This window comes from Marmota monax, unplaced genomic scaffold (genome assembly GCF_021218885.2).
Source record: "Marmota monax isolate L192 unplaced genomic scaffold, Marmota_monax_Labrador192_F-V1.1 WCK01_AAM20220418_F8-fsc00046, whole genome shotgun sequence".
Classification (NCBI taxonomy): Eukaryota; Metazoa; Chordata; class Mammalia; order Rodentia; family Sciuridae; genus Marmota; species Marmota monax.
This window is the reverse complement of record NW_026692486.1, coordinates 9,079,619-9,100,065: the sequence shown is the minus strand read 5'-3', so window position 1 is coordinate 9,100,065 and position 20,447 is coordinate 9,079,619. Positions and strand designations below refer to the sequence as shown.

General features: G+C 31.8%; 1 protein-coding gene across 1 annotated transcript in view; it reads right to left on the bottom strand.

Moving 5' to 3' along the window:
- The window catches only part of Prkacb (protein kinase cAMP-activated catalytic subunit beta), a 63,816-nt gene extending 53,250 nt beyond the window's left edge, over nt 1–10,566 (bottom strand). Inside the window, exon 1 of the mRNA XM_046443228.2 lies at nt 9,375–10,566. Within this exon, the coding sequence (XP_046299184.1) occupies nt 9,375–9,561 (187 nt within the window). The 5' untranslated portion in view covers nt 9,562–10,566. The remainder of the gene's footprint in view (nt 1–9,374) is intronic.
- Between the last annotated feature and the right edge of the window lie 9,881 nt (nt 10,567–20,447).

Here is a 20,447-nt window from a genome sequence, read left to right as displayed (position 1 = left end):
GCACTCACCTAGCGCGTGTGAGGCACTGGGTTCAATCCTCAGCAACACATAAAAATAAATAAAATAAAGGTATTGTGTCCAACTACAACTGAAAAATTTTTTTAAAAAATAATTTAATAGCATCAACATAAAAGGACAGACATTTCACATTCATGGATTGAAAGACTCAATATTGTTAAGATGGCAATTCTCTACATACAAACCAATTTGTAGATTTGACATACTATCTATGAAGTATGTCATAGAAACCAATGAGCTAATCCTAAAATTGATTTAGAAATACAAGATTTAGAATAGGAAAAAAGAATATAAAAAAGAATATATATATATAAATATATTCTTTTTTATAAAAGGCATAAGTCCTCTTTGTTCTTCTTTTTTATAAAGTTTTTATAGAGTAATCATATTTTATAGAGTAATCAAGACACTGTGGAATTAACATAAACATAGGTTTAGTTTGCTGGCACATAATTGAGAATTCAGAAATGAACCTATATACTTATGGCAAATTGATTTTTGACAAAGATTTGGAGAAAAGAAAGTCTTTCCAACAAATGAAGCAGTAAAAATTATATATTATATATATAATTTTTACTGCTTCATTTGTTGGAAAATGAATTTATATATATAAAAGAATTTTGATTCATATCTAACACCATATACAAAACTTAACTCAAAAAATGGACTATAGGAGAAAGCACAGATTAAAAATATTCATTCCTTTGGAAAATGAATATAAGAATTTTGATTCATATCTAACACCATATACAAAACTTAACTCAAAAAAATGGACTATAGGAGAAAGCACAGATTAAAAATATTCATTCCTTTGTGTTAGAGAAAGATTTTTTAAGTTCTTTAACAATCCACAAAGGGAAAAAAGATAAACTGAACTTCAGTGAAATTACTAACTTACTTTACAAAAATATTATTTTATAAAACAACAAGACAAGGAATAATGAAAAGGAATATCTCAATATATTGAGAAAATATATACTTTCAGAATACACATATTTATATATTCTGAACTTGTATTCAGTCTAAAGTTTTGAGACTTGATAAAAAGAAGACAAACAACTCAATTTTTGAAAGTGGACAAAATATTTGAAAATACATTCCTCCAAAATTTATACACAAGGGCTGGATATAGCTCAATTGGTAGAGTGCTTGCCTCACATGCACAAGGCTCTGAGTTCAATCCCCAGCACCATAAAAACAAAACAAACAAACAAAAATTATATACAAATGGCTTCTAAAAGCATGAAATACGCTCAATGTCATCAGCTGTTAAGGAAATAAAAACTGACATTATAATTGTGAAATACCATTTCCTACCTGAAGAATGACTGTAACAAAAAAGACTGATGATACCAAATACTGATGAATACATGAAGAAACTGGAACCTTCTTACGTTACCATAGGAATGTAAGATGGTAAGTCACTTTGGAAAGCAGTTTAGCAGTTTCTTGAGAATGTAAATATAAACTTATATGAACCAATAGTTTCCCTTCTAGATAACTACTCAAGAGAAATAAAAACACATGTTCACAGAGACTTGTTTTTAAATGTATATACTAACATCCCAATAGCACAAAATGGAAAACAATTCTCTTGTTTTTAAGAAGAATGGATAAAGAAAATGTGCTATAGCCATATAACATGGTCTAATTCAATGAGGAACTAATTCTACAACATAGATGAACCACAAAAGTATTTGAAATTAAAGAAGTCAGAAACAATAGATTACAGAGTATACGTTTCCAATTTTATAAAAAGTCTAGAAAGGAAATTTAAAGACAGAAAAGTAGACCAGTGTTTATCTGAGGTTGGGTGAGGTGGGGATTGGTTACATCTGGGTACCAAGAAATGTTTTGGAGTGATGAAAATTTTCTAAAGCAATTGTGGCAATGGTTGTACAATCCTATACATTTACTAATCAACACCGAATTCTACACTTATAATGAGAGTGTTTATGACATGTAAATTATATCTCAATTTTTTAAAGAAAGTGTCTCTCTACTTGGGTAGAGACAACCTACTTGAAGCTGGTCTTCATTACTGTGTGAAGAATCACTTTAGTGGACAACTTAATTATGGCCTAATTAGTGATAATATACAGCATTAAACAAAACATATCTGCTAGCTGTATTTGGGTCACAGACCACTAGTTTGCTATTCCAGATCAAAAAAAGGAGGGTAGATTGTGGTACAGTGTAGAAATGGGCTAAAAGGACCTTCTCACACATCTAACCTAGCACGGAAGCCAGGATGACTAGGTATATGAACATAAATTAAAGAAATAAAGCCCTGTGATACAGCCCTTGAATGAGCACAATACTAAAAACGAGTTCATCATCCTCTCATTCAGATTCACTAAGGTCAGTGGCATCACATCAACAAGAGCAAGAATACATCAAATTTGTTGGGACCAGTTTTGAACTATGAAACCATGCAATAGTGACAAAATCAGTAGTAGCTCAAATGATATCCAACTATCCATCTCTTTCTTCACCTAACAGCTGGAAAGCTTAGTCTCCTCAGAATGAGCAAACTCCCAGAAGTTTACCTGAAGTGGACTCAAAGAAGGCCCCAAAGAAAGAACTACTTTAAAATGCTGCTAGTTTGAGTAAATGGGTTTGTCAGTGATTAATTTGAATATTTAAAAGATGGCACCTAATTTGTATTCCAAGTGGGCCATACTTTTTTAAAAAAATATTTTTAATTATACATGGACACAATGTATTTACTTTGTTAATTCATTTTTTTATGTGTTACTGAGGATCAAATCCTTTGCCTCACATGTGCAGGCAAGTGCTCTGCCACTGAGCCACAACCCTAACCCCTAAGTGGGCCATACTTTTTAAGTAGCATTCCTGGACCCCAGAGCTAAAAGCAGACATTGTTTTAGGACTTGCAAGTAATATTCAAACTCTATAGAGAACATATGTTCTTCCAGGTTCATTTTATTATCTCCTTCTAGAGAATATCTTATTTTCAAAGTTTGACATACATATCTAATGAAATGATGTTGAAATTTTTCAAATGTTTTTTATCTATCTACTGAAATGATTGTAGAATTTTTATCCTTCATTTTGTGTTGTATCACATTTATTGATTTGCGTAAGTTGAACCAACCTTGCATTTCAACCTTGCATTGATTGTGATGTATAATCCTGTAAATATGCTGTTGAATTTAGTTGCTAGTGTTTCATTAAAGATTTTTAGATCTATGCTCATTAGAAATACTACCCTGTGATTTCCTTTTCTCATAGTGTCCTTGTCTGGCTTTAATATCAGAGTACTGCTGGGCTTATAAAATTAGTTTGGAAATATTCCATCCTCTTTAGTTTTCTCGGGAGAGTTTGAGAATTGGCATTAATTCTTATTTAATGTTTGGAATTCACCAATGAAACCAGGAAGTGCTGGGATTTTTTTTTTTAATTAGGAATTTTTTTGAATACTGATTCAATCTCCTTACTTGTATTGATCTGTTCAGATTTTCTATTTCTGCATGATTCAGTCTTGGTAAATTGGTAAATATTTCTAGGAATTTCTGTATTTCTTCTACATTATCCTAGAAGAACAAAACTAGAACCATCACACTACCACATTTCAAAGTATATTACAAACTTAGAGTAATCAAAGCAGCATGGTACTTACATTTTTAAAAAAGTGTGTAGACAAATGGCATAAAGCAGAGAGTCCAGAAATAAACTCAGATATTTACTGTCAATTATCTTTGATAAAGGTGCCAAACACAATTGAAATAGGAAAAGTGCCATCTCTTCAATATAGTGTTAGGAAAACTGGATATTCACACACAAAAGATTAAGTCAGAACCTTACTGCATATTATTTATAAAAATCAACTCAAAATGGATTAAAGCCTTATATGCAAGACCAGAAACTGTGAAACTACTAGAAGAAAATATAAGAAAAAATTTCTTGGTATTGGTTTGAGCAATAAATTTTAGATATGACCCCAAAAGTACAAGCAGTGAAAATAAAAATAGACAAATGGGACTTCATCAAAGTAAGAAGCTTCTATACAACAAAGGAAACAACCAATACAGTGAAGAAACAACCTATGGTATGGGAGAAAACGTTTGCAAACTACACCATCTGATAAGAGATTAGTATTCAAAACATTTAAGGAATTCAAACAACTCAAGCAAGAAAATAAGTAATCTGATGAAAAAATGGGCAAAGGACCTAAAGAGAAATTTCACAAAAAAAGATATGCCAATATATAAAAAAGATTTAATATCACTAATTATCAAGGAAATGCAAATTAAAACCCCTAAGGTGATCTCACTTCACACCTGTTAAAATGGCTACTATCAAAAAGACAAAAGATTACAAGTATTAGAGAAGATGTGGGAAAAAGGGGAATTCTTGTATGCTGTTGGTGAGAATGTAAATTAATATAGTCATTATGGAAAATGATATGGAGACGCCTCAAAAAATTAAATATAGAACTATCATATGATCCAACAATCCTACTTCAAGGTATAGAGTCAAAGGAAAGGAAGTCAGATGCTGAATAAGTCGTATTAAATATCCCACATTGACTGCAGCATTATTCATAATAGCCAATATATGTAATCAACCTAAGTATCCATTGACAGATTAATAGATTCTTCAAATTTGTCCCATAAAATATAAACATAATCTGGAATATACATAAAGATTTAGTTATAAGGCTGTTTATCACAACATTTTTAATATAATAGCAAAAAGTTAAAAACACAAAAATACTAACAGTAGTTATCTTTTGGCAGGATTGTGTATGATTTTTTAGTTGTCTTTGTTTTTCTATATTATTTCCTAATTTTTTCCTACAGATATATTTACAAATAAGATTTAAGTGTTATTAGGGAATAAGTGCTTTTCAAACTTTAATATACATATGAATCAGCTGGGGAATCCTATTGAAATGTAGATTCTGACTCCGTATTCCAGGATAATTAGAGATACACAAAAAACAAGCATTTTAACAAATTCTTCCCTGATACTAATGATGCTAGGTCAAGGCCATACTTTGAGGCACTATCTAGAGTACATATATAATAATCTGCCTTTTCTAGCATTGTCCTATGGCTGTTTTTACAAAGTACGATGAGGTAAGAGGATCTCATTATGTTAGTTATTTGACATATTACTTGTATTGCTTCAGACTCTGTGGAAACATTTTCTAATTTCAAAACATTTAATATTCCAATCAATTAACCTTTACAATAAAGCCTTTTGATTGCTCCAGTTATAAATTATAAAAATGGTAAAAAGTACACAGGTAACACAGAAGTTTCTGTATATTGAATGTGGTATTTACCAGGATCAGGTCAGCATTTTGCTATTTTTGGTTAATGTCTATAGGCCTTTAAAATAAATTGCAGGCCAGGATCCTCCAGTGACTCAGGAGGCAGGGATCCCAAGCCTTAACAATTTAGCAAGGCTGTATGCACTTTGACCCTGCTCAAATTTTTTTAAAAAGGGGTTAGGATATGGCTCAGTGGTTAAGGGCCCTTGGGTTCAATTCCTGGCACCAAATAAATAAATACATAGATAAATAAATTGCAAAGATCATAATAGAAAAAAATAGAGGCAACTGCACAAGTCTGTTGTGTATTACATGCTAATCTAACCAACAACTCAACATTTATTGAGAACTGTGCTGGCAATACCAAAATAAACTGACAAGTTCTAGGCCTTCATGGAGTTCAAAATCAGAGGAAAGAGAGATAACATAAAGACTAATAGTAAAAATAATTTTAGCACTATAAAATAAGTCGTATTAAAAGTAAGTAGAAGGGCTGAGGTTGTGGCTCAAGTGGTAGAGCACTTGCCTAGCATGTGTGACGCACTGAGTTCAATTCTCAGCACCACATATAAATAAATAAAAAGGTCCATTGAACTAAAAAAATATTTTAAAAAAAGTAAGTTGAAGATGATATAAGAACATAGAAAGGAAGGAGATCATGAGTTCTAATAAGGATGAAGGACAGAAGAGTAGGACTCCTTAGTGATATTTGAGAGGAACATTAACTATGAGCAAATCTCACTATTGGTGGAAGTAGGAAAAGGAAATTGCAGATAAAAGTATCTTGCATAAGCACTATTATAAAGGGAATTCCTTATCTGACTATTCATTGCTATGTTCACTATAGTGTCAAAAATAAGGGCCTGGCATAAATAAGAAAACAAATGATACTTATGTGCATTTCCCTAAAGTAGAATAGGCAAGTTAACTTATCCTGTAGTCTGCAGACTTTTCAAGTTAAAGTTGAATTATATTATTTCTCACTTTCAAAAACTGCATTGGCTCTTTTCTATTAGAATGTTGCATGAAATATTAATATCAATATGCCTTGAATATTATGTTTATGTCTGTTCTTCCTACTTTTATTTTGGGGAGTAAGAACTGGATCTTATTTTCTTCCAAACCTTGTTCATAGACTATGAAGTAGTAAATACTCAAAAAAAGGTTTACCAAATGCATAGATATTAATTACTATTGATAAGCTTATAAACTTCCATATGGAAAAAAGTAGATGAAAAAGACAATATGTAAAGTCTTCTAATTTAGAAGTTACAGTAATACAGATTTACTGGACTAACAATTAGAAAGTAAATTGTGTAAAAGAATGTACAAACTTCAGAAAGTTCATATTGATAAGACAGTCTATCATAGTCACTTTAGCTATCTAATTCTACCTGAAAATTCATATTTGAAGTTGCTTATTTGTTCAATATAGTATTTACACCAAAGAGTCACTAATCCGGATTTGTATCTATAAGAAAAATAGCCTGTCAACTCATACAAGGACAAATAAAGTGCTTTGTGGTATTGACCTATTTACTTCTTAAAATGTTGCAGTTAGACATTCATTAAGTATATAAAATCAGACTTAAAACACAAAAAACTTCTATTAATTTCAACATCATATAACTTACCAGACTACTTACGATCAAAGGAAGATTCACAAGCTAACTATAACAAATTTTCTAGAATGTCATTCTTTCGTTAGAGTCAGAATGAAAAGCAGAATTTCTCTATGCTTTTCCTTTGAACTTCATGCACTTATATGTGCATCAGATTAGTCATTACATATTTATGTTATCAAATATGAATTTCTGTTATTTAATAATAAAAGGTGAAACACCTAGAAACCAATGTGACCTTTGTTCTGTATTTCTTCCCATAAATGTTACTGGAAAAGAACCTTGGATTAAAGTTAGTTACATTTCATACATGACTAAATTAGTAATTGAGCTTTACTCAGTACATGAAACTAACTTTTTAAAAGTTACAAACTGTTTTTGCACTTAGTTACTTCTTTTTTGTCTTTTTTAAAAAACTTAATCGTTTCTTATATTGCACTTTGAAACAAGTATATCCAGAGTATCATCAGGAAATATTACATGCTTTTTTCTTGTCAAACAAATCATACAAGTAAATTGCTTCAAGTAGCCTTGAACAATTGTGTTTTGTATGAAAATTTCATATACCCAAAACTTCTTCCCTAACTCACAGAACAAGGGAATTTGTTTTCACCACAAAAAATAAATTTGGAATTTTGAAATGACAGGATTTCTATTTCTGTTGGATCAGTGTTTTCTCCTCCATTGCAATACATTTCATAAGAACAAACTAGACCTCCATTCTTACCATACTCTTCCTTACTTATAAAATGATTTTGTACATTATATTTTTGGGATATGAAAAAGAGAAAAGAATGAAGGAATAGCTAGTTGATGAACATTCAGTTGCTCTTTAAATATTTCTTACGTCACCACTATTATTCTTATAGGGATACAAGATTTGTTCCCAACTTTATTTGTCTTATTTTTTGACTTCACAATAAAGAATCATGTTAACAACATTTTATCAGTCTGTTTTTCTAAAAGAAATCATGGTTCACGGTATTAATTTCCATTTCTAGACTGTAAAATGTGTTTCAGAAATATATAGGGTCCATATATTTAAAAAAAACAGTGAGAATTTAGTTCAAACATTATTAAAATCCCATGAAATTCATCAAAGATACATTTACTAAACACCCACCATGTGGAACCAGTATTGGTGAAACAGAAATTAATTCAATTCTACCCTGGTTCTTCATCTAATTAAAAAAAAAATTAAATGCATAAAAAATGATTTCGAAAAGGACTTTTGATACTGTAATTTAACAGAAAAGGATAAGTAGAATGAATTAAAAGTTTTATTACACAGAAAATTTTAATAATGTATTATTATTTTACTACTTCACAGTTCATGAGATTTCTCACCTGTCAATCTGCTATGTAGTAAAGACCAACTATAATCAAAAAAATTTGCACAAATAATGTTGTTCCTTACTTTTTTCAAAAAATAGCTCAAAAAGGGTTAGAAGAATTCTGATGTAGTAAAAGAATAAATCGAATAAGCTTCTACAGAAATATCCAGGTGCAATATAAACCACATAGTAAATTTTGTAAACTTTTTTTTTTTCAACTTAGTTTTCTTACTTAACTGCTTGGGAATCTATAATCTAAAGAAGTAAACCCTAGTGCTATTTGATGATCAAACACACACACCAAAAAGGGCAATATTGCCAAGGGTAATTCTACTGTTCTTTTAATCAAAGTGAAAAATTACCTTGGGGAGAGTCCAAGGTGAGATATGGAATAAAAGCACTGGTATTGTTGATATGTTAAACTTACTCTTTAAAGTGCAAGCTACCAAAAATGGTTTAGTATACTAGTAAGTCCAAACATTTTAACATGCCTGGAAAGAATGTATTGCAAGCATAAATAACTTTCCCTCCTTAACCCTATTTATAAATAATATAAAATACAATTATAAAAGCTTTTGATATACATAATTTTATAAGTTTAAGAATTTATATAAAAAATTATACTCTACTTTTTGAAAGTCTTGCTTATAAAAACTAAAATAATTTTTACATATACATTTAAAATAAAAGATGGCAAACATAACAGAAATTTAATTATAAATCCAAAAGCCTTTTTGCCTTTCAAATTTTAAAGCTTAAAAATACAAGAAATTTTAAAAAGAAAACAGATCATTGTTTTAAAGTTTTTCATATTTATGTAACAACAAAAAAACCAGAGTAACATAATAGAATAATGTAAGAACATTGCAGAAATTTTTCTCATTGATATTTAACTTAAGAAGTTATATATAAAACAAAACAACTACATGATTCAACTCAACTTATAATCAAGTTTTTGTGGAATTCTTTCAACTTTGTCTTGCAAAATGTCCTTGTACAAATCATAAAAAGACAAAACATGGTTGTTTATGTTTGATTCTAAAACTCTAGTACTTTAGCTACTAGTTGTAATGTATCAATTAAAAAAAAAAAACTTACTTGATCTGTCCCATAAGGCAGTATGTTCAGAGAAATGAAAGCTGTCATTTTCCAGAGCTGTTTTCTGATCATGTGCAGTACCTTTGGAGTGTCTATGAAATAATCGGCTAGCAAAACCTTCCAGTTTCTGAAGAGCAGTAGATGTACCTGTACACTGGTTACAGGATAGATCTCTATAAGCTGCCATTCATGTGCATTTACACTTTACTTAAAATAACTAAAAATATTTCCAGAAGGAGCTCAACAACTTCTTACACAGAAGCTAAGAGCTATGCATGTGTCAAACTTCCTGTTTGCAGGGTATTCAAACCACTACTGCTCTTCTGTTTCCTGTTAATATAAAACAGCACATTACTGAGCTTTTCTTAGCAAAACTCTTTTCATCTCAACTACAGAGGGGATTTTAACAGCTTGCAATATCTGCCTAAAAGGGTCTATGTATGTTTTGATATTAATGTTCAGGTTAATGAAGGCATTATATAAAAGTTATGTAAATATACATAGTAAGCTGAATTTTTTTTTTTAAAAAAGGGAAACTAGTTAAACATGTATTACAACTCTATAAAAACAACTGAGGGACGAATCACCCCCCAAATATAACATATTAAAAAGACAGACTGTATTTTCTCAGGAAATAGGCCAATTACAGATTTTATGAATCCTTACAAGCAATTAATTTTTCATCAAAAATTAGTATGGAATGGATATGACAAGACTCTTACAAAATAATATGCAAGTTATAACTGAGAAAAGAATCTGAGCTAGCAATTTAAAAAAAGAATTTAATGTTGCTAACTCATTGACTTAAGTCTAATATATACAGGAACCACAGAACATAGCTTATCAACTGACATGTGTCTGCCTACAGGTAGTTATATTTTAAAACACTCCAAAATTTGACATGTTAATTTCAAAACCTTAACACAGAAGATTGCTGCTTACTTGACCCACTGCTTTAGTGATCTCATTTAGTATCCCCTTCAATTAAATGCCAATAAAATTTTCTATCACCAATTTTGCCTTTTATTAAAGGATGAAAAATTTCAGTGTTTCTCTTTGGAAACTCTAAGTAATAAGAGAGAAGGAAAAAAAAAAGGAAGGAAAGGAGAAGAAAAAGATCCTAAAAACTTTCTAAAAAAAATATTTTAGTCCAGATTTCCTGCCAACCATTTGACAAATACAATCAACAGAAACAATAATCTTATCAAATTGTGGCGATGAACACAAAGACACGAAAGTTCACTAAGGAAACACTGACTAGTGAATTTTGCCATGTAACAGCTCATTTGTGTACTCTGTTTTGTGTAATAAAATTAGTATTAATCTAAACAAATGGGCAACAGTATCTGTAAGACTAACTTCTTAAATTGCTTATCTTTAATATTATGTGTGTAATTAACAGAAAATGTATTACCCTTTGGTAGTGCCTTACAAAATACAGACACTAAATAACTGTCTGTAATGTTTAATAGAATAAGTTTCTGTAGTGTTTAATAAATATCCACAAAGCATGAACTGACTCAGTATGATAAAAAGTGTATAAAATTCCTTTGACTTGTTCTCCTAACAGAAATTCTATTAATCTTCAAGGCTCACTACAAATGTTACCTATTTGGTCTCCTACAGGAAAATAAACTGCTCTTTCCTATATCCACTGAACTTATGATTTTATGTAAAAATTGGTTGTTTATGAATTTGTGTACATAAACTGAGTTACTTGAATTCAGAAATGCAATGTATGCTATTACATATTCAGTAAATATATGGCAAATGAAGTATTTATTCCTTTTACCAATTTAAAGGTCTGAGTAAAATCATCAAATATTAATTTCTATAATAACCTCTTATTTTCCCTGTTCCAGTCACCACTGCTAACCTTTCAGCTCTCTGAAATATTAGCCTCCCCAAAATATTACACTCATGGTATTCCTTTGCCAAAGACACAAAATAATCCCAACATTTCATCCTGACCCTATTTATTTTTAATACATGTATAGCCATATTTATCTGCATTCAACATTGCTTAAATATGGAAATCCCAGATTCCAAACTACAACACGGAGATTAATTTATTTAAAACAATGCATAAACTTTAAAACAAAATCACCATAGAAAAAAGTAAATTTCACCAAGTATCTTGAAAAGAACTACAGTTAAAAATCTGTCTTTATTCAATTAAGCTGTTGCCATTTATCACACAGCACTTATAGAAAATAGACTGTTTAGTTCTAAGAGCAAAGTTTCTATATATGGTAATGTGACCAAGGAGCTGTTGCTATGGAACTGCTTGGGCAATTTTATTTTTATTTTAAAAATAAGAACTCTACTGGCATCTACTGCTAGAAAGAAACAACTACAGTATTAAAAACTATGATGAATTCCTTCCGTAATTCAAATTAATCTTAAGAAGCATATTGTCATTCTTCCTGATGTTATTTTCAGAATTTTAATTTGTACTTTAACATCTAACCTTATGCCCCAAACTTGCCATAACAGCATAACTTGTAATGAAATAATGTAAAAATTTAAAACTTAATAATCAATTATATCAGGTTATAAAGTTCTTCTCATTTTCTATAATACTTTTAGGAATAAGGAGCAATTTTTAGAGTAGAACTTGCTTTAACTGTCATAAGAATCCACAAAATAGTAGTGCATTTCTTTTATTTAGTAATAGTAATTAAAAATTTGCCAAGCAATTTTCAACATACAAAATAATGTGCATTGTAAGATCATTCTGAAATTATTGTAAAGCTCATGAAGTCCTTACCAATGAAGTAGGTAGCACAGATACTATTATCTCTATTTTAAGATGAGAAAACAAACAAATATTAAGTGACTTTCCCCAAAGTCACCTATGCCTTCTAACTCCCAGATCAGAGCTCCTTGGACTGCATGACCCTGATTTCCCATGAAGAAGCAAACCTTTTTTACAAGTGCAGTATTTTTCAAACATTCAGGAGAAGTGGGGGGTGAAAACAGAGTGCAAGTGGGGCTGTTCTTGGGCATATTGTCCAGGGTCTGAGAATCTCTTGTGAAAATGTTTTCATTTAGATGGTCACCTTATAGCCTTTCAGTTCCATTGCCCACATTTATGTTTACAATCATTTTGGGGCCAAGTAGAACATGTACTCCAGAAGTCTGAAGGTTAAAGAAAAAAAAAGTGGAAGCATATTTAATATGTAAACAATGTATTTCCTTTATGTGTAGGGCAATTGGCATGACATTGACCCTGTTATTCAAATAAAGGTTTTAGAATAATAGCTTTATCTTTTTGAGATGTTATATAAATCAATTCATACAGTATATAATCTTTTAAGACTGTTAATCTTTTTAAGTTCCTTTCATTTAGCATAATATAGCAATTAAGATTTCTCCATGTCATGAGTCTAACATTTCTCTTATTTTTATAGTTGAATAAGTATTCCACTGTACAGATTTACCACGATTATGCATGCCCACACAAATAAATTTATATTATATAGCCTGACAAAAATCGGGCTGGGATTGTGGCTCACGGGCAGAACGCTTGCCTCATACATGTGAGGCACTGGATTCAATCCTCAGGACCACATAAAAATGAATAAACAAAATAAAGATATTGTGTCCATGTACAACTAAAAATTATTTTACAAAAAAAATCAACTGACCATATTTGTGTGGGTCTATTTCTGGACTCTATTCTGTTACACTAACTTATGTGTCAATTCTTTCACCGTTACCATACTGTCTTGGTTACTGAACCTTTTAAGTCTAATATTTGAAAGTGTAAATATTCCAAATTTTCCCCTTCATTATCTAGTTGTTCTGGCTACTAGAGTTCCTTTTATTTATTTATTTATTTTGGGTGCTGGGGATGGAACCCAGGGCCAAGTCAGCTTGGCCCTGTTCACACAAATAATCTTGTTGGGATTTTATAGTGATTTTGTTCATTGGGATAAGTACCATCTTTACTGTACTGCGTCTTCCAATCCATGATCCCCTTATATTATCTTCATTTACTTGGGTCTTTGATTTCTTTCATCAGTGTTTCTCTTTCATCAGTATCTTTCATTTGTTTTCACCATGCAGACCTCGCAGATCTTAGGTTTATTTTATTTTTTTTTAGTTTAAATTTATTTTTAACTGACACATAAAAGCACAAAATGACATATATTTATAAACATACTGAAATATTGTATAGTACCCCAATTTTAAATTGAGTGATTGTAAATGGTACTTTAAAAAATATTTTGGGCTGGAGTTGTGGCTCACTGGTAGAGCACTTGCTTATTTATTAGCACATGTGAGGCACTGGGTTCAATCCTTAGCACCACATAAAAAAACAAATAAAAGGTATTGTGTTCATCTACAACTAAATTTTATATATATACATATCATATATATAAATTATATGTTTTACAGTTGTTCATTGTTAGTATATAGACATATGACTTGTTTTATATATTGATATTGTATATTGTTACCTTGCTAAAATCACTTATGTTTTCAGAATCTTTTTTCTTTTTGTAGGTTTCCTGGGATTTTTAACATAGAGAATAATGTCATCTTTGAATAAACTGTTTTGTTGTTAGTTATTTTACTAATTCTAATGCCTTTATTTATTTTTGTTGCCATATTACATTAAATAAAACTTTGAGTACAATGTTGAATAAAAAGGTAAGAGTGAATAACCCTGCATATTCCATGTCTTAAGAAGAAAGCATTCAGTTGCTGTTTTTTGTTTTTATTTTGTTTTTTCATTAACTATAATTTTAGTGCTAGGCATTTTTTGGTAGGTCTTCCTTATTAAGATAATGAATTTTCTGTCTATTCTTTGTTAGCTGGGAGTTTTACATTGGAGGGATATTTAATTTATCTAATGTTTTTTAAGCATCTTTTAATATGAACACATGGTTTTACTTTTTCAGTTTGCTAATATGATGGATTATATTGATTAATTTCCAAATCCTAAATTTGCCTTGAATTCCCAGAAGAAACATCTCTTGCTCTTGATATACTATTATTTTTATATATTTTGGGATTCAATGTGTAAATACTTTATTGAGGATTGTTTGTCTATGTTTACTAGATATATTGTCTCATAGTTTTATTTCATATATTGTATTTCATATATTGCATCATTTTAGTGGCAGGTTAAGATTTACATCAGAAAATAAGTTGGGAACTATTTCATCATCTATTTTCTAGACAAGGTTGTGAGAATAGTAATCATTTTTTCTTTAAATGTTTGGTATAATTTGCCAGAAAAACTATTTGGGACAAGAGTTTTCTTTTTCAAAATACTACAAATATTTTTAAAAGTTCTTAATATAATTGAGATGAATTTGTAATCTTGAATGAGTAATTATGTTAGTTTGTGTCTTTCAAGAAATATTCTATTTCCATTTAGTAGTCAAATGTATGGGAATAGAGTCATATCTAACATCCCCTTATCACAACTTTAATGTATGTGGCATCTGTTGTGATTACCCTTGTGGTGAGCCGCTTCTGCCGTTTCTGCAGACTATGGTCGCCATTACAAGATGACGCTGGCTCCGCTGTGGTCTGTGACAAACAACTCCTTATCTGGGAAAGTTGGCACATAATTTTTCACCACCCTGTGAGAAAGCTCCACGCGGCAGCTTTGCATTGGGGCTTGGGATGCTTTATTAAGGCTGGGAGGGGCATCCGAGAGGAAGAAGAAGAAATATCAAGGGCCTGAATAAACTGCTGAAAGAAGATTCCTGAGTTGCGTCTTCCTTGCGGGCAAGGGGTCGCGACATACCCTCTCTTTCATTCTTGATATTGGTAATTCGTATCTTTTTTTTTTTCTTGGTCAGTTTGGCTAGATGATTCCAATTTTATTGATATTTGCAAAGATCTATGTTTTGTTTTCATTGATTTTTCTCCATCAGTTTTCTCCTTTTGAGTATTTTATTGTTCTTAACTTTCTTTCTTCCTCTATTTTCTTGAGTGTTATTCCCTCATCCTCACCCCCTTCCAGTTTCCTAACAAGGAAGCTTAGATAACTATATTAAGACTTTTCTTCTTTTCTAATATACAAACTCTAATCCTATACAATTCCTCCGAAAAATGCTTTGGGTGCATCTGACAAATTTTGATGTATTATCCTTTTGTTTTCATTTAGTTCAAAATATTTTTTAATTTCCCTTAAGACCATGGATTATTTACAAGTGTGTTATTTAAATTTCTTTTTTTTCTTTTTGGTACCAGGGATTGAACTCAGAGGCAATCAACCACTGAGCCACATCCCCAGTGCTATTTTGACAGGGTCTCACTGAGTTGCTTAGCAACTTGCTGTTGTTGCTGAAGCTGGCTTTGAATTCAAGATCCTCCTGCCTCAGCCTCCCCGGCCACACAGATTATAGGCTTATGCTACCCTGCCCAGCTAGATTTTTAAGTATTTGAGGATTTTCCCACTTTTTTTTTTTTTCTGGTGGTGGTGCTGAGGATTGAACCCAGAGCCTTGTGTGTGCAAGGCAGGTACTTTACCAACTGAGCTATATCCCCAGTCCTTCCCAATATCTTTCTGTTACTGAAATTTAAATTAATTCCATCACAGGAAATATTTTTGTATGATTTTTAATTCTTTTAAATTGTTAAGGTTTTTTTTAATGACCCAGCATATGGTCTTTTATTTTAAGTTTATTTATTCATTTTAATTAGGTATATAGGACAGCAGAATGCATTTTGATTCATTGTACACAATTGCAGCACAACTTTCATTTCTCTGTACATGATGTAACATCACACCATATTTACAGTCATACATGTACCTGGGGTAATGATGTCCATCTCATTCTACTATCTTTCCTGCCCACATGCCCGCTCCCCTCCCGACCTGCCCTTTGCACAATCAAGGTTCCCTCTATTTTTCACATGCCCCTCCACCCCATTATGGATCAACATCCACTTATCCCAGAGAACATTTGGCCTTTGTTTTTAGGGACTGGTTTACTTCACTTAGCATATTCTCCAATTCCATCAGCAAATGCCATAATTTTATTATCTCTTAATGCTGAGTAATATTCCACGTGTATATATATCACAATTTCTTTATCCATTCATCTTCTGGAGAACATCTATGTTGGTTCTACAATTTAGCTACTGTGAATTGAGCTGCTATAAACATTGATGCAGCTGTGTTACTATAGCATGCTGATTTTAAGTCCTTTGGATATAGACAGAGGAGTGGGATAGCTGGGGCAAATGGTGGTTTCATTCCCAGTTTTCTAAGAAATCTTTTATGGTGAATGTAAAAAGTGTTTTTCACTGCTGTTAAGTATAAATATAACTGTAGATGTTAGGTTAATTTGGTTATTGTTGTTTTTTAGGTCTTCTGTATTTCACATTTTCTATTTAATTATTTAATAAATTACTGAGAGATGATTCCAGAAGTCTTCAATTTTGAAGATTAAATTTTTCTGTTTCTTCCTCTTCAGATGTCAAATTTTGCTTCCTGTATTTTGAAACTCAATTATTATATGCATACACATTTAGAATTGCTATATCTTCTTAATCCTTGACACTTTCTTTTATCATTATAAATGACTGTCTTAATCATTGTTGTTTTCTTGTTCTGAGGTTCTACTTTGTATGATATTAATCAGTCAATGACATAGGTTTTATTTGACAGTGTTGTATTGTGTATCTTTCCCTCCCATTCTTTTGTTTTTAAACAATTTACATCAAAATATTGAAAGTATAAGAGCATAGCACATAGCTGGGTCTTGTTCAGATCACTTATGTTTAATGTAACTACTGGTATAACTGGACTTAAGTCTACAATCTCTTTTCTGTCTGTACACCCCCCCCCCCGTTTTTAAAATAATGAATAATAACTGAAATACTATAAACTGTACATATTTTAAGTTAATACATTACAGTTTATACAACTGTGAGATCATAAACACAATTAAGATAATGAACATATCCATTATCCCTATAAGTTTTCTCATGCTTCTTTGTAATTTCTCCCTCCTGCCATATCCCATATCCCCACACAATACAGATAATTTGCATTTTCTAGACTAGTTCTATCTAAATAGAACTTTTGTTAAAATAAACATTTTATTTTACAACTAATTATTTTAAAAATATAGAAAGGACACCAGTAAAGCAGAAGATAGAGATCAGGGAAAGGGAGGAAAGGAGGGAAAGTGGAGTTATTGGGGAATGAGATTGATCAAATTACATTTTGTGCATGTATGAATATCACAATGAATCTCACTATTATGTACAATTACAATGTATCAATATAAACCATAAAATTTTATATTTATAGAAAAATTGCAAAGATTTTAAGTACAGACATTTGCCATATAACTCATACCCAGTTTCTACAATTATTAATATTTTACTTTTTATGATATATTTTTTAGAATTCATGAATCTATATTGATATTCTATAATTAGTTTATTCAGATTTTCTGATTTTTATCTGGTGTCCTTTTTCTGTTCCAGGATCCCATCCATAATACCACATTACATTTAGTACTCATGTCTTTTCTTCAGTTTTCAGCTATGATAGTTTTTCAGACTTTCCTTGTTTTTGATGATCTTGAAAAATTTAGGGAGTATTGGTCAGCTATGTTGTAGAACATCCTTCAATTGGAATATGAGTGTTTTTTTCATGTTTAGCCTAGGGTGATGGGTTATTAAGAAAAAGACCACAGAGGTAAAATGACACTTAATATCAAGGGTTTATGCTATCAACATAAATTTTACTGTGGATGGTGACTTTGATTGCCAGAGGGAGGTGGCTTTTGTCAGCTGTCTCCACTATAGACACCCTTTTCCCTCTTTGCATACTATACTATTTTTGGAAGGAAGTCTCTATACATAGCACCCATTTAATGAGTTATAATCCACTTCCTGTGGGCAGACTAGAATTCTGCATGGGCAATGTGTTGCTTTCCCAGTTTATTTATTCAATCATTTATCTATATCAGTATCAGTATGGACTTGTGAGTATTTATTTTATACTTTGGGCTAAAATCCAATACTATATTATTTATTCAAGCTTTGACATTGGAAGCTCTTTCAGTTGCTTCCTGTGTCCCTTTGATATACCCCATCTTTGTGTGTGTTGTATGTTTGTACATGTACACATGAGAGTTTGAGCAGTTCTTTACTTTCTAGCACTACGAGATGTCCTGTGCTCATGTTGTATATTTCCTCTCCCAGTCCTAGAATCAGCAGTTTCTCCAAGGAACCTTTTTCTCATTTATTGGAGAATGGTATTAGAAATCAAGATCTGGGAACAAGGTTTGTTCATTATTACTGAAGGGTGCCACTGAAGGTGAGAGAACAAGGACATATATATGTGTACTAACATGTAGATTCCTCTAAGTATTTCTATATGTAACTCTGCTTATAAGCTAAACATGAGTTCATCCTGATATCCTCAACTCTAATTCATTACTGCATGATTTCATCTAGCTTCCTCCCCTTTCTTATCTGTAAATCCCTGCACTAATAGTAAAAAACCTGGGTTCCAAAATCCATCATCCATTTACTTACATATTCAATTTTGATACAAACAGATAGCAATCTCAAAATTGTTAACCTGGTAAGTTAACAACTTCATCCATTAGAGAAACAACTTTATCAACTAGAGTATAATACTATGTACGCTTTAATTTTGCTTCTAGTCTTACAGATGCCCCTTGTTTCAGGTTACTTAGGTCAGTATCTTTTACCCCCTAGTCCCTTCAATGAGGTTGTTTCATATATTAATAACAAATTATTTTGTCACAGATTATTTTGTCCCATTAGGATTCACAATTTACATCAAAATATTGAAAGTATAAGAGCAAAAGCTTTCAAGACTGGGCCTCCGGGTCAGGTCTGGATTTGGGCTCTTGGCAATGGCGTCCCACTCCCCGGGCGGGGGGCGGGGAAGAGCCCGCTGCCATTGCTCGGAAAGTCCTTGCTGCACCATGACCAGCTTGCGCACGTGGCAGCTGCTGCTCCGATTCATATACCCTCCGGTAACGAAAAGTATTCAGTAATAGCCTTTTGCTGCAACTTTTTTCCTGATAATCCTTCCTCCTCTGAACTTTCTTCTTTCTGACTAGAGTTCCTGGGCTTCCATCAACACATGCCCTAACTGCTCTTGGTTCCACTGGGGTGCCTTCTTCCCTTAGTAATTTACTTAACACCCCTTCCATATTTTTATCATAAATACAATACACCAAGACAAAACAAGACACAAACATACTGTATCAATATTCTCCATTTTCTCAAAATGGCCATTTTTCCTCTCACCCTATCTGCCTAGGGACGAGCAGATTTGCTCCCCTCCTATCTATGGACGTGCAGCTTTTTTTTTTTTTTTCCGTCACTTACTCCCTGTAAGGGGCCACCATCTGCCGCAGTCCAGCTGTAGTAAAATAACCAGGGGGTGTGAGGGGGTGGTGGGTGGGGGGGTGGGGGAGTGGGGGGGGTGTGACGAGCAACTTGTGTAGATTGATACAGCAGGAGTGGGAGCCATTTATTGTAGGACACAGAGGTATTTATACATTCCACACAGCTTATCTTAATTAACATAAAATAGATACAGCAGTCAACCAATAAGGAATCTTCACACTTAATGGCTTGCTGGCGCCACCTCACAAACCACTCCCCCTGGCAAAATACCAGGCGCCATCCTGACTTGTTTACAGACTCTAACAACTGATCTTTTTTCAGTTTGTTAACCATTGCCAGAGTTTTGCCTTTTCCAGAATATAATATAACTGAAATCACACAATATTACGATTTCTGCTCTAATTTTTATCATTTTTTCTTTCCTTCCTTCTTTTCTTTTCCCCTTCCTCTTTCCTTTCTTATTTGTACTGGGCTTCAATTGCTTTTCCTTCTCTAATTTTCTAAGGGAACTTTATATATTCATTTTAGATTTTCTTCCTTTTTAGTATATGTATTTATGGTTATCAATTTCCCTCTATAGCTATAGTAGTACTTTTGCTAAATCCCAAACATTTTGATAAAGTGTATTTTAATTATCACTTAAGATATTTTAAAATTCCTCTTAAGACTTCTTTTTTGACCCATGTGTTATTTAGAAAT